Source organism: Amblyomma maculatum, chromosome 2, assembly GCF_055883805.1.
Source record: "Amblyomma maculatum isolate TAMU_Amacu chromosome 2, ASM5588380v1, whole genome shotgun sequence".
In the NCBI taxonomy this organism is placed as follows: Eukaryota; Metazoa; Arthropoda; class Arachnida; order Ixodida; family Ixodidae; genus Amblyomma; species Amblyomma maculatum.
This window is the reverse complement of record NC_139345.1, coordinates 210,756,489-210,769,883: the sequence shown is the minus strand read 5'-3', so window position 1 is coordinate 210,769,883 and position 13,395 is coordinate 210,756,489. Positions and strand designations below refer to the sequence as shown.

At 45.6% G+C, this 13,395-nt stretch overlaps 1 protein-coding gene across 4 annotated transcripts in view; it reads right to left on the bottom strand.

The window, feature by feature from the left end:
- Nucleotides 1-13,395, bottom strand: part of LOC146201211 (telomere-associated protein RIF1-like) — a 310,221-nt gene that overhangs the window by 277,989 nt on the left and 18,837 nt on the right. For all 4 annotated transcript variants that reach the window (XM_084595678.1, XM_084595679.1, XM_084595681.1 and 1 more), the window contains exon 5: nucleotides 7,699-7,793. In XM_084595678.1, coding sequence (XP_084451804.1) covers nucleotides 7,699-7,793 — 95 coding nt within the window. The remainder of the gene's footprint in view (nucleotides 1-7,698; nucleotides 7,794-13,395) is intronic.

Below are 13,395 nucleotides of genomic sequence, written 5' to 3'. Positions count from 1 at the left end.
CACGCGTTACTGTGAAACTGCCGCCATCCCTTCCGCCACCGCCGCTGACGTCTCGTTCTTTCTTCTTCACGCTGTCGTCCTCCGTCATGGGCCTCCTCGTGCAATTATCAGTGACCGAGGCCGCCAGTTTACGGCAGATGTTGTGGAGCAGCTTCTGCGCTATTGTACTTGCCATTTGCGTCACTCTACGCCGTACCATCCCCAGACAAATGGCCTCGTCGAACGTACAAACTGGACACTGACGAACATGCTTGCGATGTATGTTGACTCGCAGCACAAGAACTGGGATGACGTGCTTCCTTTCATTACTTACGCCTATAACACCTCGAAGCATGAGACAACTTCCTATAGTCCATTTTTCCTCCTCTACGCCCGTCCGCCTCGACGTTCTCTTGACACCATTTTGCCGTTCTCTCTCGACACCGAGCCGCCTGTTTCGAGCACCCTCTGCCGCGCTGAAGAGGCTCGTCGGGTCGCCCGATTACACACTCTGGCCTCGCAGGACCGCTCTAAGCAGCGCTACGATCGTCATCATCAGGATGTCTCCTACCTTCCCGGCGACTTAGTGTGACTCTGGACACCTCTCCGCAAGCGTGGTTTGTCCCAGAAGCTGTTGTCGCACTACACAGGCCCATTTATTGTGCTCAAACGCATCAATGAGTTGAACTACATCGTGTCTCGCCAATGTTCCCAAGGTCGCCCCTCTCGGAAAACACAGGTAGTTCATGTCGCAAGAATGAAGCGCTGCCACTCTCGCTCGAGACTGACTGACAGCCCAGGGGCTTCGTCTGCGAAGGGGGAAATGTCAGGCATGCAAACAGAAGAGAACAAGGAAGTGCAAAAAAGAGGCTCTCCGGAATAGAAGTGGAAGAAGAGGAAGCTCACTATATCTTGGTTAGCACATCAGGCTAAGGGGCAGAACCACTTTGTAAATAAACCTTAACAATATCTATATAAGTTGAGTTATTATTTATATGTCGCCACATATAAATGGACTCCAAATACAAGCCCTCACTGGTCACAAATATAAGCCAGCATAGACACCCTCTGTCCATAGGATAGCATCGTGATGCATGGAACTGAACAAGGGTATGCCGCCTACAAGGGTATGAAGTGAGGTTACCGGCTCCCATCTCTTCTTCATGCATGTACAGTAAAATCTAGTTAATTAGACCCTCGTTTCAATCAAATTATTCAAATTAGAAGAGCGGTCTCGGACAACATCCATGTTATGGCACGGGATGCTCACTAATTCAAACAATGGGTGGGCTTATACCGGTCAATATTTGGAAAGGGGATAGCATCAAAGTACAGTCGAACCTCGATGTAACGAAATTCGCGATAAAACAAATCTTTTTTTTGTTTGTTTTTTAATTTCCCAATCTTTGCCCCGATGAAAGCAGTGTATTTGTATTTTGAAATTTAACAAAGTAATTTTATACTGCCCTCTCGATTTAACAAAGTCCTCGCACATCACATGCATGTACTAGTAGCCACCTTGACAATCGGTTAAGAACTAAAACTTCAGCCCTGACACAATGCACTTTACATCAGCCCTTTTACGTGCCAATTTTGCCGGCAGTCCAGAATTTGCGAGCGAAACAAAATCCGCTCTGTGTATATAAAACCTGAGGTGCGGAAGTTTTAGGACGAGTCATGCGATGGCGCAACTGGCCAGTCAAAACGAAAAAGCACTAACCGGAAATACTGTATTTACTCGCGTAATGAACCCAATGTTTTTTTTTCTCAGAAAAAATCCATGCAAGTTTTAGGAGAGGGCTCAATACGTGGGAAAAGTTGATATTCTTTCTTTTCTTTTTTAAGAGCTGTCCATCCCAGCTATCAATCATCAAAGAAAGCATGTGATCAGCCTCAATCATGACACCGGCTCTTCACATCGTTCCCGTCAAAAGGTGCTTGCCACTATCACACGTTCCAATAATTCTGTGGTAGTGGCGCCCACCCCATCGCTGCGTGATAAAGCAGATAACTGAAAACCAAGCTTGAACAATGAGACGAGTCCAGCAGGCCACAGCAGGCACACTCTGCTAAGTTTGCACCCCCCCCCCCCCCCCCCCCTTACCCCACCACTAAATCTAGCGCCAAGAGACACACCGTGCTGTTCTCGCTGTGCAGCAACTTGGCGCGCTGCCAAGAAAAACACACCGACAGCAGCTGCGTGAAAAAGAGGGACCGGAGGGATGTGCTGACGTTATTTCTTTTCTCTTTTTTCTTCTAAGTTTTGGGTGGCAAACATGGGAGGTAGGCTCTTATACAAGTAAATATGGTGCGCGTACGTGGAGCCTGAACAAAGATTGCCGCACCCAAGGTAGCAGCACCCATGTGGGCGATGCAGATATACGACTAAGTCTAGTTTACTATAATACGACAGCGTCCCAGTTAAAGTCCCTGTCTCCGTTTGCAAAAGTTAGATGATAATGATATCAATGACGATATCTTGCGGCGGCTTTGAGTACTAGGCACTGTGCTCGCTCTTTGCGCATGCGTTTGCATCTGTTATCACTCATTATGTGCTCCTGATATACAAAATAACTTCCGGTGCCATTGTTAGCGCTGTTATTGCTAGAATTTCTTGCTTATTTCCTGAATTCATAATTTACATGTTCCCAGCAGTGTTCCATGAACCTGTTACATCATTTGGGCAGCTAAAACATAGCAACCTTGAAGTAACGAAATTCGCGATTTAACAAAATTTTCGGCTGCATGTAAATTTTTGTTATATTGAGGTTTGACTGTACTAAACGCACAGCCAGCGATCACCAAAATAATCCTTCCCGAACCTCAGTGGCATGAAAAAGTGGTGCTTGCGCACTTTGCGCACACTATGACAAGCATGACAACCAAAGTTCCCCATTAGCAAAACACAGTTGCATAACTTCACACCATTCTGCGGCTGCGTTTGGGCACAAATCAAACAGTCGCTGTGTTTCGGACACTGGTTGATGCATCCTGTTCTTTTATTTCAGAATGGCGTAACGCTGTTCTAACGCCTATGCACATATCTTTAGTATGTATCTACATGCTGCCTCCGGTACACTGCAATCACTGAAACTGCACGTTGAACATACGCAGTTTCACCGCACTACATGCTTCATCGTGATGCTTCACTGCGTGGACTGTGAAGTGAAGCATCCTCATCACATGACAGTATTGTTTTGTGGAGACAACACTGGGACTGCATCGCATTGTGAAAATGGTAGTAGAGGCCTGCACAACTTCGGAACAATTCATCAATGTTCCCGACAGTGTGCGCAAAGTACACGTAATACAAGTAGGCATTAGTGTTCACTGTACAGTGAACCGTTCTAATGTATATATTTTCTGTCTTGCATCCAAGTGCTTCTTCCGCTCCTCAACTAAGCTAAACTGTTGCGTTTCTGATGATGCTGCACAGCACGGGTAAAAATCTATGAAGAGTAAAATCTCGTTACAAGAGACATGGTTACAAGAGGCAATCGGTTATAAGAGACACTTGAAAATGGTTTGGTTGGTTTTCCTATGTTTGCCATGTTAACAACATTGCATACAAGAGACATGGTTACAAGAGACACTCTATTACTAAGGACAACTTTTCCAGGTCCCTAAAGTAATTTTTTCACTATTTATAAGAGACACAATTAACCCAGGTACACTCATGCAATGCAGCTGACTCGTACCAACTTGTATGTGTGACAGTTTAGATTCTCTTATCTATATTCTGTTCCGTATCGGTGTCTTTTTTTGTTGCAATATGTCAGGAACCAAGAAGGAGTGCCTCCTTTTGACTGGGAGGTCAAAATATCCTTATTGTTCCAGCCATTATCATCACATTCCTGTGGGACTGAAACAACAGGGACATCTTGACTCCTCAGTAAAGAGGAGGCAATCCTTCTTAGTTCCTGACAAATTGCAAGAAAACAGGACACTGATTTAGAACAGATAAGAATTTCTGGTTACAAGAGACCTTAGTTACAAGAGACACCTTTTTGGGTTCCTTTGAGTGTCTCTTGTAACGAGGTTTAACTGTATCTCCATAACACAATGGGGCCGTTTCTAACTACATACCACCGCTACGGCATCACACTGTGAAAAGGGCCACGGTGGAACTTGTGATTTTAGAACAATTCTTTGATTTTCCCTACAGTGTGCACAAAACAAAGCACCTAACAAATCCAAGGGAAATTTTTTTTGAAGCTTTCACCTCAAATGTATACAAAGCCGTATCCCAGGTGTTCATTATATGAAATTGCTGTTATGCAAAAGGTTTTCAGCAGTTTTTAGGGCAATTTGATAATTAGAAATTTCAGATAATTCAAACATTTTACCTGAGCTAAGATTTATCGACATTTTAGTGCATTCCAACATTTCACAGTGAATTACATTCAACTTTCCATTGCAAAAAAAAAAAAAAAAAAATCTGCTCTATGTGCGTTGTGTACAGAGATATATTGAGGCTGCAAAGCTGCAAGTGGTCGACAATGCATGCCTTGAGAAAAGAGCAAAAAAAGAAACGAGGGATTATTTAACAGACATTGACTGATAAAATGCATACATTTGCAATTTAAAATGGCTAGAAACCTTCAGGGATGTAGTCTCTTTGCTTTCCAACGTCCAAGTGTCACCTCTTTCATTTTGATTTGCAGTTGCAACCCGGTCATTTGTCACTTTTTCAACTGCGCAAGTCACATGCAGGATGCAACTTTTTTGCGTTTTTCACATACATCGTTGTGCCGCGCTCTCGCATCAAGACTGCGGTGAGAAATGTTCATTGTGGGAAAAAATGCCATTTGGAGCTGTTTTGCAGCTTCCCAGTGCTCTGCATTGCACGAGAAGCAAGCGAATTCACTGAAGAATATGAACGCGATCCGATTGACGCAAACGCGCAGAGAGCTCTACGACAACGCCATGTCCACGCAGTTTATGCACTAGAGAATGCGTTTGACGGCGATTTCTAATTCACGATCGCCTTTTCCAACAAGACTTGCCACAGTACAGCAAAACCCTCATTAACTCGAAGCTGTAAAATCCGGGAAAAATTTCAAGATAGTGGAGTTTCGAGTTAAGCAAAATGCCGAACTTTCTGGATACAACCCCTGGCACTCCGTCGAGCACCGCCACTGGTGCACACCGCATGGAGCTACGGGACTCTGTGACAGAGGCACGTTTTCAGCGTTGCTTTGTTACCACCCCGTCGTCGTTCAGTCACTGAGAGTACAGAGTATGTTTCTAACACTGCACAGCTTGAAATACAACGCTGATAAAATTTTTTACTCATTGCGTTTAAAAAAAAAAAAAAAAAAAAAGGTCGCAGCGCAGCGGTGTGCTGCTACAGATGCATAATTGCATTGCAAGCAGTGGCTTTTTCTGCTCCTTTCGAAAATGAAAAATATCTAGCCACAAGCTTTTACTAAATCGTCTCGATGTGCCCATATATGCACGGATCAGACGAAGTGAGCGTCTGCAGGTTCTTCGCTCAAACTGGACTAGGAAGACAAACTTCACTCGCAAAAAAAAATAAAAATAAAAGAAAAGCCAGGACGAAACTTGTGATTTTCTAAAAACTCAAAATCTGAGCGCAACAGCGACGAGCGAAAATGCTTTGGTGGTCCTCGGCCTGTCACACCCATCGACTCTCCACTGCACAAAGGAAGCTTTTGTAATAAACGCAAAAGAATTCTCAGGAAAAACTGTATTCTATTACTTTGGAAGGCAGAACTGTGTAGTGCTTGCCTGCTTCGCATGGGCATTCGGCTCGACAAAAGCGTCCTCGAGCTGCTGAACCCATCGCATAAGCCATTGGTTGCCGCCACTGCATTCATCTTTGTTGCAAAGCAAGCGTTCCGGACACCACATACATAACAAAAATCAATTAACGCTTCGTGCACATAGCACGACTAAACAGAACCACACAATCACTAAATCGCTCTTGCCACTATGCACGTGCGAAGGGCAACTGACCAAACCACACTGAACTGGCTGGACCGACTGCCCGATAAAACCCATCAGCCCCCGCGCGCGCGAGCGGTGCTCACGTGTTTGCTCCCAAGGCGAAAAACGGCTGCCTCCACAAGAATTTTGAATTTGCTCTTCAAACGTGACTGCGTTCAGCACTTAATATAGGAACAAAATGCTCGCTCGGAGCCCCTATCACCTTTTGGTAATGACCTTTGCCTTCGGTTCTTCCAGTCAAAATTTCTAGATATCCGCATTACGCCCGAAAAATGCTTCGAGATAAACAGGAGCTAATACATAGCACCTATGGGAGGTGAAGGTGCGGCGCGGAAAATGTTCGACTTGACCGATTTTTCGAGATGTGCGAGTTCGTGTTAACGAAGGTTTACTGTATGTTTTACCCTTCGCCACTCTCAGCAAACTGTTTACATCTGACGATCGTAACTCCGCCTCACCAAGCGGACTGTCCGCCACGCTGCCGTCATCGTCACGAAAACAATTTGACTACCGCTTCGTTGCTGGAGTTGCCGAGAGTTCAAGCTTTTTCTGTTTCGAGCTGATTTTTCCGCCCATCTGAGGCCTGCGATATCACTGTGTCGCGGCGGGTGTGACCGCTGGCAGTAGCAGTCTCCCGTGCAGGGGAACACGCTAGGCCTACTTCAGGCCCGTACGCTCCATCGTTCAGTGCACAACTTTCGTCTGCCTGAGCGCACACAGCCGGGGCAGGGCATCACTTGAGATGATTATTCAACGATTTTTTTCTCTTTTTCCAAAACGTTGCCGTGAATGCACCTCGCAGTTCGTAACCACACGTGCATCTTTGCAGTCTCCTCGCAGCTCGGGTGCGCCGAGCAGATGCGGCCAGCCAGCTCTACCAATGTGGAGACGCCCTGCCGTCACGTGCACCCTGAAACCAATGGGATCGCGAATGCCCCGTTTTCTTATTTGTTATTTTTTATGTGACCAACGGGCAAATGGAAACAGCTGAGGCGGCAATTTGAAGACGAAAGGCGGCTCTTTCGAATGAGACCAAGATGGCTACGGTGCCGCGCACAAAATGGGAGCTACTGCCTCGCGGAAAATAGTTGTTTCGGTGGCCGTTTTTGGCCCAAATTCAGGCGACATCGATTAAAATACTGACCCTAGAGATGAAAAATAGTAGATAGGTAGATAAAAAGCTACCGATGTCGAAAATCACAATTTCCAATGGTCTGAAAGACCCGTGCCACCTTAATATATCTTGACAAACAAAAATGCTGGCATTCTCTCAACCTTCTAAGACAGTTCAGAATTACTCCTATGCCTAATGTGGCTACTTAGGACAGTAGTATCTAGGGGACGATTAGTCAAATTTTCATGAGGTTTCTTTTATTCCATACCTCAATAAATTTCTAAGGACAAGACAATCTCATTTTTTCAAGAGTTTGTGTCAGGAACATATGACAAACAATTACAATTTTGTTAATGCAGGGCTGATTAATAACACTGATTTTGGGGCTGTGCTAAAACTCTTCAGCAAGGAATTTTAGAAAAAGAGCTTCGTCTAGCCCAGGGGTAACTATCCAAAAATGACGAATTTCACAGTATCACATTTTGCAAATTTTCCAGGCCTATGTAAACTATTTGGTTATACTCCTTTAACTTAAAAACCAGTGAATCCAGCTTATAGCCCTTCATATCCCAGTTTTCCGCTGTCTGCTTGGACGCTGTGTTAAGGTGAAAGAGACTCCTGCAAGAATGGCTCACTTGTGAAGGCACTGGACAACGGAACGAAGCACATCTGCACTGGCTTCCTCCTTGGTAACCAAGGTCTTGGCAGCAGACAGCCACCGCAGGCAACACTGGAAACAAGAAATGCCTAAAGTCAGCAGATGAAGATTGCAATGCAAGTTCAGCTCATTCGCTGTTTTCATATTCACAATTGGGGTGGAAGCAGGCTCGAGCATTTTGGAGCAGTCCAGGGAGCAGGAACAATGCCATTTTGGAGCAGCTTTGGAGCGATGAAACTAAAGTTCTGTGCATTTGAATTAAGTTTTGGAGCATGTTTCCAAGGTCAAAAGCCTTTGATAATTGCAGTTTTCTCTTTCTGACATATGAAACTCCCAATCTGATTCCTTTCTATGCAAGTTAGATGCTTTTCCAACTTTGCACTCATCTCTGACAAGACAAACAGCCAAAGCATGTAAGGATGTATACTATAACACAGGCTGACCTGAGCAACATCTTAGAACAGAGAGGCAGCCTGACCTAAACTGTTTGCCATTTTGACTGGATAAATTTAAATGTCGAGAAATCTGTCGAGTCTACCACTTTGATGCCCTCAAGCAGCACCACTAATTTAGAGTCAAGACTTATGGGCACAATGTTTCGCTATCTTGTGCATATCCTTTCTAATCTTATGCCTGTGCTGATAAATTCCTGAGCACTAGTCAGTAGTGCGTTCAGGAAAGATAGATGGCACTGAAGGGTAGCCTTTTTATCCTTCAGCTTCTTTACTTCACTGCCTCCTGCCAATAGTTCACTATTCTTTTGTTTGAGCAATGCTGGAGCTCATTTTCAACATCTTGATGAGAGGCCCTGTATGACTTTCCAATACCTATTCCTAGTGACTGACACCTTTGGCATACCAACCCATTACGCTTCAAGTATAATTTTGTATGCCGTAGGCTTGACATGCTTGTCACTAAAAGCGAAAGTCGATGGTGAAGTACCTGCTTGTTTTCACAGCAAAAGCATTAGAATAACTCGTAAACTTTCTGTGGTCGGACAAGTTTCCCAATAGCTTACGGTAGTTTGTGCTATCTGCTTCGCTTGCTGATCTCGCTTCTCTCTCCACCGGCGATTCAAAAGGCTAGGAGGACACGCTATAAGCCATATACACAGTGCACTTTTTTCGCAATTAATTCCCTTCAATCAATTGTGGCTCATACTGAATTTACTTGCAAAGAAAAATTTATTATGCTCCAGGCATCCCTCTCACAAAACAATTTTATTCTATTAAGCCTAGTGCAAGATGCCTTATATCTTGCACTGGGCTTGCATCATAACAGAGGTGAAATGTTCCGTGTTCTACTAAATATGATGGCAGCACATGGAGGCAGCCAATTTGGACCAGTTCAGGAGCAATACTGTGCTTTGGAGCAGGATGGAGCAGTTTGGAGCAGAATGGAGCAAATAGAGCAGCACTTCTACCCCTGTAAGCTGCTGCATCCTTTGGTGGACACGGTTACACCATTCAACTTCTTGTCGAAGGGATTACAGTAAAGGCTCATTAATTCGAACTTCATTCGTCCGGGGAAAAAAGTTCGAATTATCGAATGGCCTCGAAAAAACTGACAAGAACCATTTGTAATAAAATAAATGTACCGTATTTAGTCGCGTAACGAACTCGCTTGCATAATGAACCCACCTAGCCCCAATTTGTGCCTACGAATATGAAAAAAAAATGAGTCGTTAGTGCATCCCTCTGTTTCGCGCCGTACGGTCCACAACACATTTCTTGGTAGTGCGCCAAGATGCTGCGCAGCGATAACGGCGTGTTTATATTTGGCTTTAGCTCCAGCAAGGGGGGGAGCGAATTTGGCAAAGTGCTAGCGCTTGTCCGGTTGTGCAAGCCTCCTTTTCAGTATGTTCGCTTTGTCATGCTATAAGCGACTGGGGCGGGCACAGTCTACTACCACTCCAATCATCAAAACGCGTGATAGCAGCAAGCGGCTATTGAAGCAAACGGTGCTAAAAGCCGGCGTTATGATCGCGGCTGACTTGCGTGCTTCCGTTGACAACTAATGGGTGAAAATATGAATGGCTATCGCAAAAAAAAAAGTTTAACCCATAGTGCTCGTCCGAGATCATAGCCTCTCATGGGCGTTGGTTGGGACCGTGCCGACAGTACTTATATCCCTATTTCCAAATTAACAGGGGTGGAATTAACGAGTATTTAGTTGCGAGTTACGGAGATTACGCAGAAGAGAGAGCAGGCAGCCGCCGCCGCGGCCATGCACTGACCTTGCCGCAGCCGCCGTCCCCTCCCTCCAACACCGCCGGCCGCCGTGCCGGTCATGGCACCATTTAAGTTTTACCCATTCTTCAAAGGTTTTACCTGGTTCCATTTTCTGTCCCCATTTCGGACGTGCGCAGCCTTCTAACTATGCATTCCGATTGCGAAGATGTTTTACTTTTTTTTTTTGCCACTTGATGTGCGCAAGCCGCCCAGACGCGACGGCGCGTAGTTCGAATTATCCGTAGCCGAACCGACTCGCAATCAAATTAAGACTTTTTTATACACAGATCTCTATGGAGCTTGGCCGGACCAAGTAGTGTAGTTCGAATTATCCGAAAATTTGAATTATCGAGGTTTGAATTAACAAGCTTTCACTGTATAATGCATACTGTAAGAAAAAGAACAGTGCACTATGGAGAAGGACACAGGATGAGTGCTGCAGGTTGTGATGAAACAAAAAAATGCCCTGCTTTGTTGTGTCACCCGCAGGTGCTAGCATACAGAAGGTCCAAGCGCCGCGAGAAGTGGCCAAAGCGTATGTTATCACAACTGAGAAACACAACCACATTAGTAACCTGTTTGTTTTATCCAACTCTTGTGTACCAGCAATTTTTTAGCATTATGCGCAGGTTCACGCACTTCGGTGCGCTGCCCATGAGCACGAGCTAGCGTGATCCGATACGGCAGGCCACCAGTGCGCATGTGCTGGCTGGTCGCAACGTGGCTGGCTTGCGCACAGCTGAAAAGCATGAGACTCATTCATGGCAATCTGCACATGAGCAGTGACGCCCTGTGGAGACTGATCACGCTGTACTATCTCAAATTATTACGTTTTCTCAGCCACAGTCGTGCTTTCGTTACATCCATACTACTTCATCTGAGACACTGTAATGCAGTCATGCCAGGAACGAATGCATGCACCGCGCAGAGGAGTTAAATTCTGTTTTCATGGGTAACGCCGGTCACAAAGGCTGCGAGATTGAATTCATGAGAAGAAAACGAAATGAGAAACTTCTAATGCATTCCCCTGCCCCATCCCTCTCCCTGGCCCCGACAGCGGCAGTGGCACCGAAGCCCTGGTAGATGCTGCCAGCACTTGTCCTACTTTCAATGTAATCCACTACTGTTTACTGGACGCCTCGATGACAACATAGAGCCTACCGTTATTACCGCTGCCATAAAAGGCAACTACATAAACAAATAGCCAAGCTAGTCTGTCTAAATGACTCCGTTTAAATTCAAGATGCCGCCTTCCACAACCGGAAAGAACCAGTTGGTTGTAGCAGCGATGCCCGCTCGTGTTATATCACAAAAAATAAAAAAGCCTAGCTTTCAGATAAAAAAAGAAAACATCTCCATAGTATTACTGACACCTGCTTTGGTTCGAAAAATTAAACTTTCTGACTTCATAATCTAATATATTGGTCATGAATATGTACACGTTCTTATGGGGTGCATGATTGAGTTACCCAATTTGAAATTCTAAAATTCTCATAGATGGCAGCAGCGAACAAGTCCTCGTAACGCTGAATTCAGTCAGGAAATGTGATAAAATCAACTTTCAAACTGTCACGACAGCCACAAAATGCTCCTCGAAAAGAAGAAATTTGTTCCAAAATTCCCACACGCCGCAGGCGTTGCAGCCAGCCGATCGCCGCCGTCTTGGGCTTGATTTAAAAATGTTTTCTTTGTGCGGAATTTTCGCCATCTCAAAATGTCTTTGCTCAAGCAGACTGGCTGCACGCGCCGGTTTTTCTAAGACCGTTTATGGTCTCCGATTAGTTCTCAGGCGCGGCGCTTTTCAAGCGTGCCATTCCGAGTCTCCCATTGGCTGGCATGATTGGCGCGTCATTTTTATTTTCTTTCTGTTTTGCGTTCGCCGCCGTCACTGCCGCTTTATGCGCATCTGCGTTTGCGCTCGTGTTTCTCGATGCACCGCTTTGTGCAGAATTTTTCCTTGCGATCGAGATGCCGGAAAACAGTAGATTGTAACCATGCATGCAACGAGCCTTTGGAAGACACAAGAAGCGGGCAGGAACAAAACCCAGAAGACGTCGGCCACAAGCGTGCTGTCAGTACAGTTGAGTTACAGCCGATGCCAGACTTGTTAGATGGGCAGGGAACATCAACCACGCTGCCCAATGACGACACCGCAGGTTCAAATTAGAGCGCAAATCGCATCCCGGATCAAGGTACACTTCGTGTTGACGCCGCCACTGCATACTACTCTACGGCGGAGCCGGCGCATTGCGTTGAGTGGTCGGCGCAAAATACGTTCTGTCAGGGAAGTCAGCAACCCAACGCGAGTTTCACCTCGCCTCAGCGCAGAATGCGACGCTAGTACCGAGTTCATGATTGTGGACATGGAAGTGTTAAGTGCGACCGCGCGCTCAGCACAGAAAAAAAACAAAGTCTGCATGAAAAACATACTTGCTGTGCGCCACCAGTGAAAATACACCGCAAGAATATATTGTTCCATTTTCCCTGACTTGGTGAAATGTTTAATTGTTTCCCTGACATTTCCCCGATTTTTCCCAGTGCATGAAATTTCCCTGATAATTCCAGGTTTTCCAGGTTGCTAGACACCCTGGCGGTCAACCACTGGAGTGTCACAATTACGGACCTCAGCTGTAGCTCAGCTTGCCGATCGCTTTCGCGCTGGCCGCTCCCAACATGATTATTCCTGCTTTTTCTTGCATACTACTCCCACGCAGCGCTTCCGCATATTTTATTGGGTACCAAACTAACATGCGTATTAGCTCTTCTATTGTGGCAGCTTAGCCCCGCACTGGCATAAATTAATAAATCATGCGTCGCATTGCAGCGCGGCCGCGGTGGGGGTCGTGCGCTCAACCCTAAAACGAAAAAAAGAATCGGCATGAATAACATACTTGCCGTGCACCAGCTTAAAATGAAAATGCACTGCAGAATATATAGTGCCATTTTCCCTGACTGTGCGAAATTTTTGGTTTCCCTGACATTTGCCTGATTTTTCCCGGTGCATGAAATTTTCCTGACAATTCCCAGTTGCTAGACACCCTGCTTTTGGAGCAAAATGGCGCAAATGGAACAGCCCTTCCACTTCTGCATGCCTCGCAGCTCCATCAACAAATATGGCTTTGGAATGCCAATGAAGCTACAACACGCCACATTTGCTTTATCTCGGCTCAAGTTGCATCTTGCAAAAACAACAAACAGAAGCACACATAGACACAACTAGCTCAACGTTCCACTCTATTCTAGTTGCATCTTCCATCACTCAGCCACAGAATTAACGCAGCAAGCTACTGAAGCCTTGAGATCGGCGATAACAACTACCAACACTCGGGCACGAATCCCGGAGTTTGTGCAGCTAGTTGCCACTTTTGAGACATCACCTCTGGCCTCGCAAGTTGTTTACCACCCTCTTCCCCTCAGCCCCAAGAGCCGGCCCCACAATACAC